The following is a 20,811-nucleotide window of genomic DNA, read 5'->3' as shown; positions in this document are numbered from 1 at the left end:
TGGACAAACGTCATCTCCCTTGGCCAGTAAAGCAAGATGAGCGCCGCAACCCCAGAGTCATTTGCGGCTGGACTTAACTGTCAGGGGTCCTTTACCTTAATTATTATTATTATTATTATTATTATTATTATTATTATTATTATTATTATTATTATTAAATTTATTTATATCCCGCCCTCCCCAGCTGAAGCCGGGCTCAGGGCGGCTAACAACAATAAAATAGTACAACATCTTTATCTTTACTTTTTATAATTGCTTTTAGTGTTTAAATCTTTTGAACTTAATATTGTATACTGTATTTTTAATAGTTTGTGACCTATCTAGAGAATTTGGTTAGATGGGCATTATGCAAGTGTAATAAATACAATAAAAAGTAAAATGCGTTATGTTGTCCTACTCACACTAGGACAGGATTTAGCAACATGTTGTAGTACTCTTGCTGACAATAAGGCATAGTTTGTGTCTTCCTGTATTGTCTTAACATAGTCATTGTGTGAAACTTACTCATCTCTAAAATTAAATGAGATTCCAGTCACAGAAGTAAGATTTTTATTAAATGGACAGATTGATCATAGTTTTGTCTCATCAGAAGTTAGTCTGACTGAGTTCAGTGGGACTTATTCATAGGGGAACCTTCATAGGATTGTAGCTTCAGGCTACTAAGAGATCAGCTTTTCATATTTTGAAAAAAATGAATTGTACCCTTATTTGATATGCTTTTATTTTTAAGGAAAAACTGCTTTTAGTAAACCCCACCACCAAGTGTGTGTATATTAAGGTTACCAGACGTCCCTGTTTCCAGGGGACAGTCCCCGGATTTACAAATCACTCCCCATACAAAACCAATTGAAGTTGAAAAGTGTCCCCGGATTCATTGAAAAAAATCTGGTAACCTTAGCGTATATAGGACTTTGTTTTGACTCTGTGCAGGCGAATAGAACAGTTAATTATAGAAAGCAATAGCTGTACTAGGTTGTTTGAACTCTGAAAGTGGGAGGAACAGGGATTTCTCCCCACTGCTCTGAGGTTTTATTCTGAAATATTCTGGTTAGATTTGATGTGGCTAAAGTTAGGTTTGGTGCTGAAATGGCAGTTCTGAGTCATGCTAGTTTTGCAGGGAATAAAGGAATTTGCAATTAGAAGAGTAGCATAAAATATTTTAGAGTCTGAAGACATGTACGCTTACTGTTTTTAGATGTTGGGACAATCGCCTGTATATGAAGGTGACTCCTATGTGCAGCATTCAAAACTCCCATTGTTCTAGGCACATTTTGCACCAGTGAATTTCATTTGCGCAAGCAGTTTCTGAGTTCTGGGCACAGTACTGTTCCTAAGATTTCAGATTAAAACTGCAGAGTGGAAGGAAAGGAGGACCTTTTTCTGCCTCCCCACTTCCGGCTACTCTCTGAAGACTGGAGAAGAGACCCTCTTAAGAATATCAGGGAGGTGGTCAGGGGAAGGACTAGAATCATGTGGGAAATGAACATAATATTTTAGCTGCCGTTCATTCATTTCAGCTTTGTATTCTTGTTATAAAAAAGCACACCTATACATTCCATTGTTGTGCCTATAACTTAGGTTTTTTAAGGTGCCATTTAGCTCCTAGCTTTTATATCTCAGTTTCTAACACTGCCTATGTGTGCACCTGTATATGGAAATAATGTTCATCTTGTGATGAAAGTCACTGAATGTATCTGCTAACTGTGCAGAAATGATAAAATTATGTGAGTAGACTTCTGTAAATCACAATATTGTTTGGTTTTGAGCTCATTTTGCCATCCACAACTGCATGGGATAACATTCTCTGATGATGCATAAGATAGAAGCATGATTTCATTGGAGTAAATTCTTGCAAAGACGGCACGGTAACCTAGCAACCACTTCAGAGCTGATTTAACTCTTTTGTGGGTATTGACATGGAACTTCTGCTTACAGTTTCCTGATCAAGGGAAGTAATAGTCTCTTTCTATTCTGTCTTGCTCAGGCCACACCTGGTCTGTCCAGGTGTGTCCAATTCTGGGCACCACAGTTCAAGAAGGATGTTGCACATGTGTGTGCAACAGAGGGTGATCAAGATGTTCAAGGGTCCAGAAACCAAGCCTAATGAGAAATAATTGAGGGAATTGGGTTTGTTTACCCTGATAAAGAGGCGACTCGAAATAGCTAAATTGTTGTCGCATGGAAGATGCAGCAAGCTTGTTTTCTCCTGCTCCAAAAGCTAGGACCTGAAGCAATGGATTCAAATTACAAGAAAGGAGATACCAGCTAAACATCAGGAAGAACCTTCTGACAGTAAGAGATGTTTGACAGTGGAACAGACTCCAACAAGAGGCGGTGGACTCTCCTTTCTTGGAAGTTTTTAAGCAGAGGTTGGATGGCCATCTGTCATGTATGATTTAGTTGAGATTCTTGCATTGCAGGCAGGGGATTGGACTAGATGACCCTCAGGATCCCTTCTGACCCCATAAGTCTATGATTTTGTGAAATCACATTTTGATTTCATTAGAAAAAGACTTGATTCTAGTAATAGGGAGGAGGAAGATCCCCCCTTTCCTTTTAGTAATGTTTGTTGAATTCTTGTTTTAGCTTGTTGATTTGTTATTGTGAGGTTATGAAAGAAGAGCAGTTAGCTGCATAGTTTTGTTACCTTTTGGGGGAGCTGAGGCATAATAGTCAAAGTAAACATCCTGGTGCTACTACCATGTGAAAGAAAATAGTTGGGGGGGAAAGCATATTTACTTTTCCTGATGAAAACCAGCAGCGGGACTTAGCAATAGCAATCAGTATTCCTGTGTAATACTGTGGACAGAGCACCAGAATTCAGATTCACTGGTACCCTTGCTCCAGTCACTGTATCTCAGGCCAACCTATTTTGTACGGTGATTTTGAGTGTAAAATAGGATAAACCCTTATAAGGCATAGTTATTGATTATTTGATAACCGTCAGATAAGACCACTGCAATGTGGCATATATAAGGTGGTTGTGGGTTCTGCTTTATAGAGGACTGCCCTCTTATTTGAAGGGCTTTCTGGTACAAGTCTTAATTTAAAGATCTCTAAGAAAGGAGAGCAATGGCTTTGAAGCTGCCCATTGGCAGTTTACACACAGGCAGCAATCTTGGGCTGAGCATGGTTGTTTTTGACAATGGACACATGCATGCATGAACATGCCAAGCATATGCAAGGTGTTTTTTTTAAAATATTTCTAAAAATATTTAGTTGGCCCCAAAATGGAATGGAGGTGTTGGACAACAAACTGGGACCATTTTAAGGAAAATATGCTGTCAATTTTGAAACTATACTGGCACTTGGTCCTTTTTCAAGCACCATCAAGGCTGGGGTGCTTCTTTTTTAAAAGCCCTATATGGCTTGCAACTTAGGTTCCTGAGGGACTTCTTTCCCCCAGCAAACTTGCCTGTCTACTGAGCTCCTTTTTGGGAGGCCCTTCTCTGGATGCCCCACCTAATAAAGCCCTATGGGTGAAGATCAGGTAGAACAGAGGTAGCCAGTGTGGTGCCCTCTCGATGTTGTTAGACTCCTAACTCCCATCAGCCCCTTCCAGCATAGCCAGTGGTCAGGAATGATGGGAGATGGAGTCCAGCAACTTCTGGAGGGCACCACAATGGCTACCAATGGGGCAAAGCATAGTCTGACACTCTGTTTTTGAAATGCTCTCCCCAGCGAGGCTTGCCTGACATCCTCTCTTAACGTGTTCGGTATTCAGCAAACATCTTCTTAACTTTCCCTGTTGAAATGTGATGTGAACTGGTTTATTCTGCTGCAAAGATTGTTTTATAGATTTATATTCTACATTTTCTGCTATTTTAATATGTTTTGTGCATGTTTTAATACATTTGTGTTGTCCTAATGGTTTTTATTAATTAACTGTTCTGAAAATAATATTCTGAAAGGTGGGGTTGAATAGATAAGTCACCGTGTGTTTATTGCAGAAAGTATAAGATAACATCTATGATCTTACTACTGTTAGATGTAAGGACCTTTTTAGGGGGTTGTGCACCCAATTCTGGGTCTTGCACCTCAGTGAAATTAGTTTGCAGTCAAGTCTGGTATCTCTTTTGGTGAGAAAATTTTAATGTTCTGAGACTTCTTAGATCTGATTATTTAATGCAGTTCCATGCTGATTTCTGTTGTATGCTTGTTTGTTTTATTGATGTAGATTCAAATTTCTCCAAAAGGGCATTCTAAAACCCTCCTTGATTGAAGTATGGAATAGAAATACTTTTTGAAATCGTTAATTGTAGTCCTAATGATTACAATTGCATAACTGCTGATGACATTTATTCCATCCAATTAAGGGTCTAATTCTGCCCTTGATGGGAAATAAATATTTGATTTTTAAAATGATGCCCTGGCTTGCATGTTGAATGATGTTACAGCTGTGGATTTTTCCAATTTTCCTCTTCCTAATTTTTCCTTCCCAGCATTTTATGTTAATCTAATTATGTGATCCTAACAAATCTTTTCTATGAACTGACACTGCAGTCTTAGCACATTTGAGTAATGCTGTGCACGGACCTGTTTCTGGCAGCAATTTGTATTTCAACAGCAGAAAAACTTGCCCTTCACATTTTATTAGTTTCTCTTCCAGAAATCTGTGAAGCATGCAGCAGCAGTGCTTGATTTTTGGATAGATGTTAAGAAGCTGAATATTGGCCTGAATTGCACTCTCTCTAGCACTTATGACTTCAAGGGGATTTCACTGGTTTGTAAGATCAGGCAGAGTAAAATCAGTAGAAAAGCAGCAGGAATTGGAAACCAAACGGAGTGAGATGGTGCTTTATTGCAGACGTCTGATGGCAACTCCCTGTCACTTTTTTGCATTCTTAGTTGTAGCAGCCAACCCAATGCCTAACTTGAACACTATCCTTGCATGCATTCCCTCCCGCCGTTGTTTCTCTTGGCACTTGTTAAGCTCCCTGCTTCGTCTTGTGGGACCTTTCCAGAGAGAGAGAGAGAGAGAGAACGAACGAAAGGAACAGCACTGATTTCTCTTCAGCACAAATTGAGCATGAAATGGGCAGTGTGGAAAAGGCTAACAGGGCTACCGAGGGAGATTTCTGTCCCTATTCATAGGCACATTCATCCACAGGAACATTAGAATCAGGAAGAGGGGCGACCAAGCAGAATGCGAGGATTTTAATTTGATTTTTGCTACGCTGGCATTTCCGTGTCTCAGAGCCTTGCCTGGAAGGTTTTTTCAATTAGCTGCTGGGAAACTAAGGACAGCCTTGGAACTCTTAGGCCTTGGATACGGATTCCAGCCATGGAAAGAATCGATCATTTGTAGCAAGAGTAAGTGTAGTCTGTATGGGCAGGGGCTGCTCTTAAAGGATTTTTTTATTTTTATTTTTGCAGTATGTAAGGGCTTAACTGCACAAACAGCTGGGGAAGCATTTTGAGAGTGGCAACATTTAAATGTGGTTATTAAGTAAATATGTGCATTTTATTAACCTCTGTATCTGCAGTTTTGAAATGTAACCAATGTATTAAAATAAGTTATAATAAAATTTTAAGTAATTTAACAAAAGAATTTCAGCACTTCATACACCCTCAAGTATTGTTTTTAATCTTCATTCTTATATTGCAAAGAAATAAGAGCAGTTGAATTTTTTTAAAGTAGAAATTTAGAATTTGTAACAAATTTAATTTGCTGTGGTGTTGATAACTGCATGTACCTACATTTGAGATTATGAGTTTCATTCAACTAACATCTACTCAGAAGTAGGCCTGTTTAAATTAATGGATCTACATTAGTCACCTGTCTTAATTTCAGTGAGTCTACTCTGAGCATGACTAGCATTTATGATGTACTAGCGTTGATCCTGACTCCCATATATATATGTGAAAGTGCTGCTACTGGTTATGGCAGTGAAAATGTGCACACACACGGTATGTGCTAGAAGCAGGCCGGAAAGACACCTTGAGGCATGTCTTCCATTGAAAATTAGTTTGTAAAAATCCTGATGCATGGTAGATTGTGCTCTAAAGAAGTGAATTTATTAGAGAGTGAAAAGGCCTGCTGGTGCCATCTCTTAGTAGCAGACTTATTTCTTTCTGTGGGTCTTCCTAGTACCTCTTAGAAGGTTCATTGTATAAATCATGTGGATTTGAAGGCTAAAGGTTTGACAGCATAGAGGTTATTGCACATATTATATATCTGAGTAGTTATTAAAACCATTTCCAGAGATGCTCTGCAGAGCAACACAGTGATGAAAAGCTCACTTCTTTGGTTCTATTGTGGTCAAAACCTTTTCTAATATATTGTCTAAATTTTCCTTTTGTCTTTCCTTATTGGAACTTGCATTTACTATCGTTAATAAATTTTAAGAAAGGTTATGCCTTAGATATGTTTCAGTAGTAATTAAGTTTTAACTGCCCACTCCCACCTCTTGCCCTGTTTCTTTGAGCTGTTTTTCACACAACTTTTAAGACTGCTTTTCCAGTACAAACTTAGATATGTATACATTTCAACAGAGGAGAAAGAAATATGGTGAAAATATGGGTGTGATGTGCTATAGTCATGATGTCAACAGGTGAAGCTCGTGTCTGTAAAACCACAGGAGAACCCTTCCTGGGTTTCAAGAAATATGCTGCTTCTGATGTTTGTTGTTGTTTCCAAACTCTACAAATAGTAATTTGTCCAAGCCACAGTCTTTTAACAACCCAGGATACTGATATTCTGGCTTGTTAAGCTGTGATTTGAACAAACCACTATTTGCAAACACAGCAACCAAACATAGTTTGCTCCTTAGTGCAAAAGAAACTTTTAACTCAGAAGGCCCATAGCTTAGTGGTAGGGCACATGCTTTTCATGTAAAAGATCCTAGGTTTAGTCTGGCATCTCCAGGTAGGACTGGAAAGAGTCCTGCTGGAGAAGTTGCAAGTCAGTGTTGGAACAACCAAACTAGGTGGAACAATATTCTGATTTCGTAAAAGGCAGCTCCCTACTTCCCTGAACCTCATTCCTTCATGAGTTTAATGCTGGCTTATGTGTCATAATAAACACCCATGGTTTCTGCCTGAACCGGGCCTTTGAATCCAGATAAAAGAGTGCCCAAAATCTGCTCAACTGAGAGAGATTCATACAGTGATAGCACAAAATATGATTGGAGAGAAGAGATTATTTCAAATTGCCTCCACTGCTTGCATATATATATATATATATATATATATATATATATATATATATATATATATGGAGGTTTTGGTGTCTTCGGGTGTCTTCCCGTGTAAGAGTCGGGGTGTCTGTGCGACGTTTCGACGAGGTCTCACTCGTCATCTTCAGGCTGGTGCTTTCGGCTTCTTGTTACTGGAACAGAGCAGAGTCTGGTGTTTGAGTTCCTATAAATACTGTTGAGGGGTGTGGTGTATAGCCTCCAACGTTCTGGGCAGAGAGGAAGTTCCTAGATTAGTGTGCCTTTTCTTCTTTTGTTCCTTAATTACTTGAGGGATATCTTGGGTGATTTCATGAGTGATATTCTGAATATCACTGGGTGGGTCATTAATTACTTGAGGGATATCTTGGGTGATTTCATATATATATATGCAGCACTGAAAATGTTTTTGCTTAATTGTCCTGGAGACCTTGATGAGTGTTCAATCTCCTTTCATCCTCTTTATGTTGGTTTTTGGTTGCTTGCTTGTTCACAAACAACGCGTTGAATTCCAGAACAAATGTACACATGCTGTCCTAAGAATGCATTGTAAATAAGTATGAGATTCATGAACTTTCTGGATGATAAAGCACTTTAAGGCTATGAGATCCTAAACATGTTTGCTTGGATGGCACCTCTGCAACAGAAGGGATTTTTTTTCCATGGAGATAGGTTTAGAATTGAAGTATAAACAATGGAGTAAATAGCCTTAGAAAACTGAATAAAATGTCCTTTTTTGAATTATTATAGAGCTCTTTAAACAAAATTCTGTATATATCTGCTTTCATATCGAATCTATTTCATGCTTTATTCATTACATATTGCGTTGAATAACAGAATTGCAATGCAGTCCCATGCAGGACTGTCTGCTAAGAAAGAGGCACCATTGTTGTGTTTGTAAGTAGCATCAGGACTTACTTTCAGGTAATTGTGTGTAAGACTGCAGCCTTAGTTTTTCTTTTGGCACTTCACTGCTTTCTTTGTTTTGATCAGAACATCTGATATTAGATAGTATGTTAATCTTATGAAAGCAATTGCTCGACTACAATCACAGTTCATTTAGTACTGTCAGCAATTGGACAATTTTTCATGTAAAGAAATTGGTCGCTTGCACCCCTCTGCTTGTGAAAATGGAATGACCCATTTTCTCATTTGAGGAAAAAGGGATTATATAATCCACTGAGCTGTAGGAAGAGGATAGTTTAAGTGACATCTGTAGGCCTGAGCATCATGAATTCTTTTCAGGAGAAATTGGGATGTATTGGCAGAAAGTGGTATGTAATCAGTGTACATGAAACATTTTTAATTCATGATGCTGTCTGAAGAATGATCTGCATAAATCATTTCAGCTAAATCAGTGGGATTTACTTTAAGTAGATGTATTTAGGGTCAGTGGCCACTAGCCATGATGGCTCTGTTCTACCTCCACTGTTCAAGGCAAAATGCCTCTGAATACCTGTAGGAATCACAAGTGAGGAGAACACTGTTCTGTTTGGGCCCTGCTTGTGGGCTTTTTCAGGGACAAACGTTGGCCATTGTGAGAACATTATGCTGGATTAGATGGGCCTTTGGCTTGATCAAGCAGGATTCCTCGTAAATTCTTGCACTCTTAACACAAACAGAGATACTCATGTGACTGGAAGGGCCGTGACTGTTCCTAGGTATGAAGAATGGTTTTGGAACTGACCCTTAGTTAATGAAGTAGATCTCAAACATTAAAATATTTTATTCTCTTTTCTCTTCCCCATCTCCCCAATATAAAATACTGGATTATATGCAGCCGTCATGCCAGCTGCAAGTTTTTGTTTGGCTTGCAGAGTAGCAAGCTGAGACTTCTCCATTTTGGAAAACTTTAAAAAGTTTCTAGTTTCCATGATACAATTATATGTTTATTGCCAGGTAAAGCATAAGCTTTTCCATTTACTGTCAAAGCGTGGCTGACTATAGTTCAATACAACTTTTTATTCTTCTTTCCATCATTTTTCCTGTATGTTTCTGCTAGCAATTAATGCTTACTGAAGGCAAGTGGCTAAAGTAGTTAGGAGTAGCTTTGTTATTTCATTTTAGTGGTCGGGCTCAGCCATAGGCTGAAAATTGAAGTGAGTAGGGAGCCATGCGTGCCATGGAGTTGAAGACAAAAAGAGCACTTCTGGAATTGGAGACAAATAACAAGCAGGAACCAGAGTCCAGGAGGAGCAGTCAGGACAATGCCAGAAATCAGAAATGAAGGACAACTAGAGGATACACAGGAACGCACCAGAGCTCTGGAAGGAGTTGTTGCTCAGGCTTCACTGAGACTGGAAAGACTTTTAGAGTCCTTACAGTTCAGAACGGTCCATTGACCAGCCTGAGGCCGCCTCACAGTTCTGTGGCTCCAGTTCAGACCCCAGCAGCTCCTGACACCTGGCTGTGTGAGTTTAGAGTATCTTGTTTTAGTTTCTCGGTCTTTTCTAGGTTATTGCATTAGTACAAGGTTAGCTAACATAGTGGCCTCTATATATTGTTGGGCTTCACATTATCCCTGGTCATGCTGGCTGGGGCTGATGGGAGTTACTGCCCTCCAGATGTTGCTGGGATGTTGACCAGCCCTGTGTTAGGAATGATTGCACACAGTTAATTCAGAAGGGTGGGGGAATGAGAAGCCTTAAAAATATGGTTGACACAGGCAGTGGCCTAGTCCAGTGTGCCTTGTATTGTAATTATAATCGTCCACAACTGAGATGTCCTATATTATGGAATGTGTACTCACAGTCTTTGCTAATCAATGCTATGTTTTCAGTTTTATAGTCTGTTCTTGGCCTGCTTAAGTTCCAGACAGTGCACTTTTCATATATTTTGTGCAGCATTGTTGTTTTTGAATAGATGGTACAAACCCAGGGCAGTAGGATATGTTCCAAATGGGCTCTGAATTCCCTTTTAAAATAAATTAAAAGTCTGGCAAAGGTGTTTTTTTGGCTGTGATCTATTTTTCATTTCTTTATGAAATATATAGTTAATGGTATACATAACTAATAGTGGAATAGTTAATATTCAGGAAATTCTGTCTAGTCAAGGGAGGATGCTTTACTGAGGCTGAGCACCTGTATGCTCATGGAAGCCAATCCCACTGATTGGGTGAATTTTCAAGGTGAGGCCTGGCAACTTTGTCTACTCAAGAATAATTTGAGGTTATATAGCTCTCTTCCGGGATGCTTGCTATAGAGTGTTTATTGCCTTTTTATTTTGATAAATGTCTGCCATAAAATAACATGTGACAGTAAATTTCTCCAATTACATTAAAATTTAGACATCTTTTATTTAGAGACTGCTTGAGCATCTTAAAATATAATGAAGTGGTTAGTTACAACAAGATTCCCATAAATATTCATAGCAGATTGTGTGAATGTCTCTCTGAACATGAATTTGCAGTATTTGGTAACTGGGGATTTAAAATTTTGTGTTGAACTCTCTGAATTGTCTTATCGGCATACCGTGCTGAGTTTTTAAAAGTTTGGTGTAGAAAATAAACAGTATATACAAAGATTTATGTTCTAGGGAATGTGAAATATTTTGTCTGATAAAAAGTACAAGTTTAAGTTCCGTGATCTACAAAACATCATAGAGCAAGGTGACCTGAACTTCCTTCTTTTTCTACACTTCTTGTTAATTAACCTGGTCCATCTCTCTCTCTCTCCCCTCCCCCCCCCATTGCTGCTTGGAGTAGCTTTCGCTCCCAGAGGAACAGAATGAAGTAACAAGGAATGGTTGTGAATCCAAGGAACTAGTTTATCTTGTACAGATCTCTTGTCAGGTAAGCATTAAGACTTTTCTTTACCTTCCCCATGACTTTTATGAAACACTGCATGTGCTATATGATATTCTGCTGTCCTGCTTTTTCACATTTCCACTCTTCGTTGTGGAATAAGAGGAATACTGAAGATTTAATCAGGAGAAATGCTGAGATTTTAATGAGAAATGTAAAATTCTGCTATATCAGTTGCAACAATATTTATCCTGGAATTGCAGTCTCATGCGTATATGTGTCCTTGTGTCTCTGTAGTGATTGCACATGTAGTGAGGTTATTTGTATTCCCAAACTAACCAATGAAATGATGGTTCAGGATTTAACATTCAGTTGTCAGAATATTGTGGCTCACTTCCTAATTTTTGAAACTTGTGCATTGAGCAAAGCTACTCAGTGGACCGAAGCAGGGCGTAACGTCAGAAATTGAAGATGGCAGATGACCCTTAATATAACCTATTGAAGCATTTGTTTCTATGCCTGCCTGGCAAAGAACTTTTGAGGGTCAAAATAAAAATGTGGATTAACCTTTTGTTGATTCTCTCTTACTTGCCTAGTGCAATATCCTGTAGAATCTGTTAGGCTGTACCCGTGGTTGTCACCTTGAAAAACCTGGGCAGTTATTCCTATCCTGCATGAGGTGCAGGCGTTTCAACTAAATACCAGTCGTTGAGTGCGTAGGTCATATTTCTCATCTGTAGAGTTGAACAAAGCAGAATGCTGTTACTAATCGTTCTAAGACACAAGGTTTTGAGAGGATAGCACACACGTAAACCATTTTATTTTACAGCTATTCAGTCTGTAAAGTAGGGAGTAGTGGGATCAGAGGTGAACAGCCTGCATGAAGACAAAGAATAGGCAGAGACCAGACAGCCTTTCCTCAAAGTGAAAAGCAGGACTAGACTCTGCATGTTACACTACAAAGTGAAGCATTCTTAGTTCTCTGGATCAACTGAGAATCCACAATGATTATCCTGGGCATGGTAGTTGGCACACTTACTGTACATGATCAGCAATGATCCTGCTCAGTGGTGTCAAGTTCAGCAGGGAGCAGTTGATGTGCCTTCAGCTCCAGTTTTCTTTCTAGCAGACTCTGCAGTTCAGGAGCTGTGTCCACATGTTAAGAGTTATGCTCATTTAAACCAAGAGAGAAATGTCTGGATTATTTGGCTTGTGCTTGGTACCATGTTAAGACACATGGGGCCATCAGAGGACTAGAGCAGCCTGGGCAACCCATGCAGCCAATTTTTGTGGATGCTTTAGTTCAGGGGTTCCCAAAATGTGGTCCACAGATTATGAGTGCTCCGTGAGTGGTCTGCAGTGCTTCCTCATTTAATTTTCACATTTTATTTTCTATATTCATTTTATTGTATTATAATATGAGTTCTATGGAATTCAAACTGTAATACAATGAAGTACAATATATACAATTAAAATACATGCAGTATCTAGCACAACACATATTTCCTGTGTTCCCAACTCTGTTCTATAAAGTCTGATGGCCTGTGTAAATGTGCCCAGGCAATTGCTTTTGAATCAGTCATCAACATCAGGTCAAAAAAATGGAACAGCTATGAAAGGAAATTAATATGGGATAATCACTATAAATGACAACAGATATTGGGCTTGCTGCAGTAGTTTTTGAAGCGTTCTAAGATGAAATAAGCCATTGGAATGATGTAATAGTTTTGATTGCATCCAGAAGCTAGCTTGTTAGCTTGGCCCAAATCTATATACTTTTCAGTAGTTTTAGCTCTATAGGAGCATTTTGCTGCAAATGAAAGTAGCATTGTGGAAAGCAAAAGAAATGAGTCATCCCAGCACTTCTGTTTAGAACTCCTGGACTGGAAAACCTGTTACATTCCCTTCACTGAGTAGCCTGTTGAAAGTACTTTAGTTTGTCAACTCAATCTGCAGCAGATAACCAGACAAAAAACTTTCAAGCACTGCTACTTTAATGTGCCAGCTCAAACTCTGCCTGACTTGGCAGAATCCCATTAAACATGTTACAGTCTGGAAATGTTTATTTTGGAAGGAGGGGGTGTTGTTGTGCATAATAAGTTTTTATGACATGGTTTTTCCTTGGTGTTAAATATTGTTTTACAGGTAATTGAGGAGTTGCTTGAGTCAAGTGAGAGAGTGCTGGGGAGCTTATCAGTGTCTCCTCTCCAAACCCAACCCTCACTAATTTCTGCTTCTCCTCACTCCACCCCCCACCTCACCTGATGGTTACTGGTCAGATGCCAAATCCCATGGTCAAATCAGTGTGAGGACTCCCTTTACAGTTGCTTCTTTCCTCCCTTGGTGAGAGGAATAGGACAAAGAGCATATAAACCAGAAGCCTATTTCTGATCTCTTCCCAGATACAGTCCCTGGTGGACAAATATATCTGAATTCTGCTTTGGTAGACTGAATTGGGGTGGAAATATAGATAATTGTGTGTGTGTGTGTGTGTGTGTGTGTGTGTGTGTGTGTAAGTAAGTGGCCAAAGATGAATGGAAAGGCCATTTCTGCTAAGTAAATTTGGGAATCCAATCACCTGGAGGTAAATTCTTCCAACAGTTAATTGACTAGCAAATTATACTACAGTTGCCCTAAATACACTTTCTCCATATCTTTTTCCATTTCCTCACAGATGAAACTGTGGTGTGTGGGTGTGGATGTGGATGTGGAAAAGCATCACCAGCACTTTCTCTTTCATGTAATTCATATTTTGTTTGCAGTCGCTACATATGTCAGGCATAGGCAAACTCGGCCCTACAGATGTTTTGGGTTGGTCAGGGATTATGGGAGTTGTAGTCCCAAAACATCTGGAGGGCTGAGTTTGCCTATGCTTGACATATGTTAAACCCCTCTTTAGCTTAGAGAAGTCCAGGTTAGACTCTACCATTATATTTAATCTCCTTGGTTTTGTCTTTAGTGCTCTGAGTTATGTGTTAGGCTATGTTGCCATTATTATTTCACCTTTCTTCACTTAGCTTTGTGAACACTTACGCAATGTTCCTTAAGGGAAGTCTGTAGCTTGACATTTTTACACCAAGCACACCTATTTTCTTCTGATAATAGCAGCATTTGCTTATTGTTGTGAACCATAGTTTATGGTTTACCATGAACATGCAGATGGCCCCCGTATCACTCCTACCTTAGTGCAAACAGGAACAGCAAGCCATAATCCTTAGTTTGGTGCTATGTTCCAAGCAAACCATGACATTAAGTCAATGTTCTTGACTTAACAATTTTTGTTTGAACAGAACAGATATCTGTCCTCAGTTTAGACATAATACTAAACTTGTGCTAGAGGTGGAGTGATACGGGAGCAATTTCCATTTTAACAGTAAACTGTGGTTTAAAATGAAGTGCTAATTCAAGAAATATGACTTTCAGGGTATATATTTTTGAAAAAAAGATGTGTTCATATGAGAAGAGCTGTTCCTCATTTAGTATTAATACAGCAGTCCAATAACATTGAAGCAATGAGTATATATACTTTGACACATGCAGTGCTCCATGTCAAGTGAAACTTGAGACAAACATTCTGGGTTCGGCTGGCAACTCAATACTATTAATCCCCCAAAAGTAGTAGAATTTTACAAAACCACACCTGCAATTTTATTTTTTATAATACAAATATATCAAAATGGCAATGAGCCAGCATAGCATAGTTGACGCATTTCTGCCAACATCTATACTAAGGAGTCATTGTATGGGGGGTGGTGGAGACAGTTGTTAACATGAAAATCCATTTTTATTTTCAAAAACCTGGAGTGTTGCTGGAAAACATACTGTATTCCATGGGATGGACAGCTGTGCAAAAGGCAGAAACATGTCAAGATTGGGTTGGCTCCCAAGTAGGTTGGTTTGACTGCAGTGAAATCTAGCACGCTTACCTGGATTCAGCCATTGTGTGTTTTTATACAGTTGTACTACCAAAGCCAAACATGATCCAATTGCATTGTAACTATTAAGTTTAATTTAAATATATGGTGGCTTTAGTTTGGCCACACACATGCACTCACAGAGCATTTGTATCCTGCTTTCAGCTGAAAAGGCTTCTAGAGCAGTTTGCGTACAATAAATTAAATCAAGACTTGCCTACAGGCTGACAATCTAAAGGACATGACATGAAAGGAAAAAGGGGTGGGGAGGGAAAAGGAGGGTAATGGTTCTACCTCCCATGACCACTGTTGCCCAATAAATGACATGTTGTTATAATTAGATATGGCACTTGACTGTGCTGCAGGAGATCATCTTGACATTTTGTAGCAAGTTTTTAATATGCTACTGTAATATCCCTCTTGTTTTCAGAAGAAAGAAATTGTTATTTTAAAAAGGCTTGAGGAAGATATTTCTACAACGAATAATTCTCTCCATGTTTGATTTTTTGATATTTGTTTGTTTGTTTATTATGAAAGGACATACATTTCAATAACTTACAATAATGTGTGGTGTCATGCACACTTTCTCCTTAGTTTGTTCTGAAAGGCTTTCTGAAACAGAATTTGATTAATTCTTGCTTCCATATATGCTGGTATATCAAAATGCAAGTACTAACTCCTGTCAAATAGCTCTTGTATCATTTTGCTTTATCACCTTTGGCTGATCTACTAGTCTCAACCTTACTTGGATGGAGATATTCGTAAGATTTATATTACCTTGCTGTGCATTCATTAGTGACTTGAAGATGGCAACCTGTTTGTTGCTTGTCATTATCATCACACCCATCAGTAAAATGAAGTTAAAGTATTAGAAATGAAGACACCATAGGACCTTGAAGGGCATTAGAGAAAGAACTGCAATGGTGCAGTTAAATGTAGAATCATAGGAGCGTGCTTCCCTGTAATGGATAGGTTCAGATGGATAGCAGTTAATTCCAGTTCATTGTGTGTCTAGAGAGAAGTTTCATTTAAACCAATTAGCTTATATCTAATTGTATTTCATTTAAATATGAAGGGAAATTGGAAATCTCTGTTGAAATATAAGAGGACAAGCTATCAATTAGGGCTGCAGTGAATGACTTAGCTTGGCAGGATTTCTGATTGTCCATGTAGGCCTCCTTTATGGAGTAAGGCTGCATTCAGAAACAACTTGAAAATACATTGGCTTCTCAGCTAGAGCCAAATGTTAACATAGTGGCTACAGCTGAGCTGTAGAGCTACCTCTGCTATGAACTGTGTAGGTGGCCTTAAACAAGCTATGGCTGTCCTCTGCAATGTGGATAGCCCTGTCCATGAAGTGGTTTGAACACTCTAAAGCACCTTGTTATTTAAATGACCTAATTAGGTGTTTTTATGCTGCACTTAAGTGTCAATTTAGTACAAGTTAACCACATTCTCTCCTGGTTTCTTTTCCTTTTCCTTTTCCTTTCATCCCCCCCCTTTTTTTTGGAGCAAAACAAGTAATGAATCTCCGTTTTAAACTAAATGCTAAGCAAAGGACCATGTTTTTTTTCCTTCTGCTTGCGAGCCTAGAGCAAATGGGTGCAATTAGCTCATACATGTAAAGCCATGGTTTATGGCTGGGCCATTGTATGGCTGAAGTGAAAAGGGCAAATTAAGAAAGGGACTGGAAATTTGCCTAGCCGATAACAACATGAAACAAGTGTGGCAGGGACTGCAACATCTCACCAACTACAAGGGAAATACAAGGAACACTGTTAAGGCCAGTGATTTGTTGGCAGAGGAGCTGAACATCTTCTTCGCCCGCTATGAGGTAAAAAGATCGGGTATCTTAGCTCCTGCCTGCCAGCCTACAAACTCTCAGCCACTTATTCTATATGACCATCAAGTGAAAGCTGCATTGAGGGCGGTGAATCCCAGTAAAGCTGCTGGTCCAGACGGGGTGCTGGGGGTAGTGGTAAAAAACTGTGCTGATCAACTAGCAGGGGTCCTAACAAAGATTTTTAACATCTCTATGCAAATGGCTTGTGTTCCATCATGTTTGAAAGCAGCCACCATTGTCCCAGTCCCAAAGACAACAGCAACTAACTGCCTAAATGACTACAGACCTATTGCATTAACATCTGTAATGATGAAATGCTTTGAGAGATTGGTCCTTCAACACCTTAGGACATGTTTTCCACCGGATTTTGATAAACATCAGTTCGCCTATAGGAGAAATAGGTCAACAGATGATGCCATAGCTACAGCCTTTCACCTTGCAGCGAGTCATCTGGAGAGACCGGGGAATTATGTTAGAATGTTGCTTATTGATTATAGCTCGGCTTTTAATACCATCCGGACATTCTTATCAAAAAGTTGATGGAACTAGACCTTTCTTCTACCATCTGTGACTGGATTAAAGACTTTCTGAGGGATCGGACACAAACAGTGAGGATTGGGCCTGTTACATCTACCTCCCTGAAGCTCAGCACTGGCACCCCACAGGGATGTGTGCTGAGCCCCTACCTGTACTCGTTGTATACATATGACTGTATTTCATCTGATCCATCCACTGTAATTATTAAGTTTGCAGATGATACTACCATAATGGGTCTAATTACAGGTGGAGATGAATCAGCGTACGGGGGGGGGGGGGTTCCAAAAAGTATCTACATTGTGCTTAGAGAATAACTTGCACCTAAATATTAGCAAGACAAAGGAGATGGTGTTGGACTTTTGGAGGAAGAGAGGGGAACTAGCCCTGTTGTATATGGGGGGTAGGGGTTGTGTGGAGAGAGTCTCTTCCTTTAAATTCCTGGGAGTTTACCTTAGTGAAGACCTCACTTGGAAAAACAATATAACTCAGGTGGCTAGGAAGGCCTAACAGAGACTCCATTTTCTCAGGGTCTTGCAAAAGAACAACATTAAACAACAATTGATGACCTCCTTCTTACCAGTCCATAATAGAAAGTGTCCTCTCATATTGTATCACAGTGTGGTACGTTGACTTGACAGCCACAGACAGAAAGTCTTTACAGAGGGTGGTGAACACAGCACATGATATCATGGGCTGTCCCCTGAGCCTGCTAAATGACATCACAAGGGATCATTGCCTTAGGAGAGTGAGAAAAATTCTCAGGGACGATTCACAACCTGGCCAGCACCTCTTTAATCTTCTACCCTTGGGCAGGAGATATAGAAGTATAATCAGTTGTACCAACAGGTTAAAAAACAGTTTCTACTCTGGGAATCTCTGAGCAGAACCCTCCCTGACTTTTCTGGAGTAAATTCACCTGAGTCAGGCCATGCCATCACAAAAACAGTTATTCACTTACAAGGAAGGTGGAAGATTTATTGCTTAATGCCAACCTCTCAAGACTTTAGGGCCTCACAGTGCAGTAAACCTACTAGTCAGGAATGTGACATCTGCATATCCAGCAGGCCAGTTGCAGCTCTGCCACTGCATCTTTTTTTCAGTGACCTTGAGTTGGCCTGTTTGCCACCCTGAAACTGAGTCATGCCAGTAGTCAAAAATAAAGTTGTTGTTGGCATTGATGTATTAATGAGTAATTGTAGGATATCTAGGTGAAAGGTGCTATTATACCACTAAGTGACACATTTGGCACATAATGCATTCATGGAGATAGGCTAAGCGCATTAATTTATGCTGTTAGCTGGTTCAGTAGTTATCTTCAAAGAGCCGCATATTCATTTGCTTCATACTTTTCATTGGTTGGCTGTTAAATATTTCACCATTTAGTGTTAGGGGTGCTAAAATATTGCTGCCTCCTACAGATTTATGCTAGGTTATTGCACTCAATTTTCTAACATTCAGAAATCATCACTAGTCCCAGAGTCTCCTCTTATTTCTCCTTCCTTTCTGTGACCTTTTGCTCTTATCATATATTTTACATGGGATGTGATGGAGAGTGAATTGTTTAAATTACAAGCTGTAAAGAGAGATGGGAATCTAATAAAGTGTTGAGAGAAGAAGCACATCGCTTTTCAAATGGCAGGAGACTTAGGCTGTATATTTCTCAGCCTGCCATTCAGATACAGATTTAATCAAGGAAAACAGAAGAACATTGCAGCTGGATGCTGAAAACTCTTTATTATTCTTGTGTTACTTGTTTATATGCTCTTGTTCCTCTTCAGCTTCATAAAATAATTTCTCTGGGCAAACACAGTGGTCAGATACTTACCTAATACATGGATATAGCTAGCAAGAAGTACTTAGTGAGACTGAATTTTGGGGAGAAAAGCAACCTGATTTCAGCCATGCACACACAACTGTTTTACTACCGTTGTGTACTGTTGTGTTGTTGAGTCTTAATGTTACACAAGCAATACCTTTTGGAAAGTTTTTATATGCTCTCTGGTTGAATGAATGGTTTATTGGCATTTTAAATACCGACTCTGGGGTTGCGGCGCTCATCTCGCTTTATTGGCTGAGGGAGCCTGCATACAGCTTCCGGGTCATGTGGCCAACATGACTAAGCCGCTTCTGGCGAACCAGAGCAACGCACAGAAACGCCATTTACCTTCCCGCTGGAGCGGTACCTATTTATCTACTTGCACTCTGACATGCTTTTGAACTGCTAGGTTGGCAGGAGCAGGGACCGAGCAGCAGGAGCTCACCCCGTCGCGGGGATTCAAACCACCAACCCTCTGATTGGCAAGTCGTAGGCTCTGTGGTTTAACCCACAGTGTCACCCATGTCCCTATACACCAGATGCCGTATTTTTCGCCCTATAGGACGCACTTTCCCCCCTCCAAAAATGAAGGGGCGAATGCAGGCTTTCGCTGAAGCCTGGAGAGCAAGAGGGGTCGGTGCGCACCAACCCCTCTCGCTCTCCAGGCTTCACGAAGCTATCCGCAAGCCGTGGGAGAGCTGTGCGAAGTCACAAAGCTCTCCCACGGCTTGCGGATAGCAGCCTGTTCTGGGGGCTGGGGTTGGGGGAAGCTCGGGCTTCCCCCGCCCCAGCCCCACGCCTGGGGGGGGGAATAATTTTTTTTCTTTATTTCCCCCCCAAAAAACTAGGTGCGCCCTATCGGCCGGTGCGCCCTATGGGGCGAAAAATACGGTACTTATATATAAATACTCGAATAAAGAGTAATTGGTGCAGAAAAGAAGTGTTTGAGAGGTTTTGCTTCAGATATCCTATAACAGCCCCCCCCAAAAGGGATGTAGAAATTGAACTGCCTAGAACTTGAAATTCATAATGTTGAACCTTTCATTGTGATGCTGTACTCTTCAAGGGAAACTTGGACCACTTGTAAATGTATGCTGTTATCAAGCTGACTTTTGAATTACAGAATGCTGTCCTAAACTTGCACAATTCCTCTGGTTCTAATGCCATAATCTTCAAGGAAGATATTCACTGCATTGTCTTTTTTCACTTTTGTTGCTTCATTTGATGATATTGGGGTTGAGCACCAACTTTCATTCCAATGTCTCAGTAGTCAAAGAAGATATCACAGTGTGCTGTAACTGTTTGAAAACAGATGCAGGATTTGAGCTGATATTCAAATATGAATGTTGATTTGTGTCCTGGGCGTATGTATCAAATTGCTTTCTCATACCTGACTTTAAGATCATAAAAATGAGCCTCAGAAAAAGCAAATTTGGCAAAATACATTCGTCCCTATAATAATTAGGGAATATTCTATTTGATGTCATAACATGTGTTTCATTTGCTCTTAAAGGCATGCCAACTGGTGGATTCTGATTCAAGTATCAATAATGATTTCATTTCATCCTTTTCAAGCTCTACCTGATTTTAGTTCCACATACTCCTGAAACCAAATGCCAGATCAAAGCCTTAGTCTTTTTGTGTTTTGCAGAATATATTTGGATTTATATGGTTTCAAGAGGTTGAAATAAATTTTTAATGTGGCACAGTCCACGGCAGAGCACATTCTAAAAGGCCCTTATCTTGAAGATAAGGCCCAAGATGCCTACCTGCAACTTTGGGGA

At 39.7% G+C, this 20,811-nt stretch overlaps 1 protein-coding gene across 7 annotated transcripts in view; it reads left to right on the top strand.

Annotated features, from left to right (window-relative positions):
- ARHGAP32 (Rho GTPase activating protein 32) overlaps positions 1-20,811 on the top strand; it is a 199,896-nt gene that overhangs the window by 109,164 nt on the left and 69,921 nt on the right. For all 7 annotated transcript variants that reach the window (XM_082201334.1, XM_082201335.1, XM_082201337.1 and 4 more), the window contains one exon: positions 10,879-10,965. In XM_082201334.1, the coding sequence (XP_082057460.1) occupies positions 10,879-10,965 (87 nt within the window). The remainder of the gene's footprint in view (positions 1-10,878; positions 10,966-20,811) is intronic.

Source organism: Podarcis vaucheri (assembly GCF_965113315.1).
Source record: "Podarcis vaucheri genome assembly, chromosome: 15".
Taxonomy (NCBI): Eukaryota; Metazoa; Chordata; class Lepidosauria; order Squamata; family Lacertidae; genus Podarcis; species Podarcis vaucheri.
The sequence above is the reverse complement of the archived record's forward strand: the minus strand, read 5'-3'. Positions and strand labels throughout refer to the sequence as shown.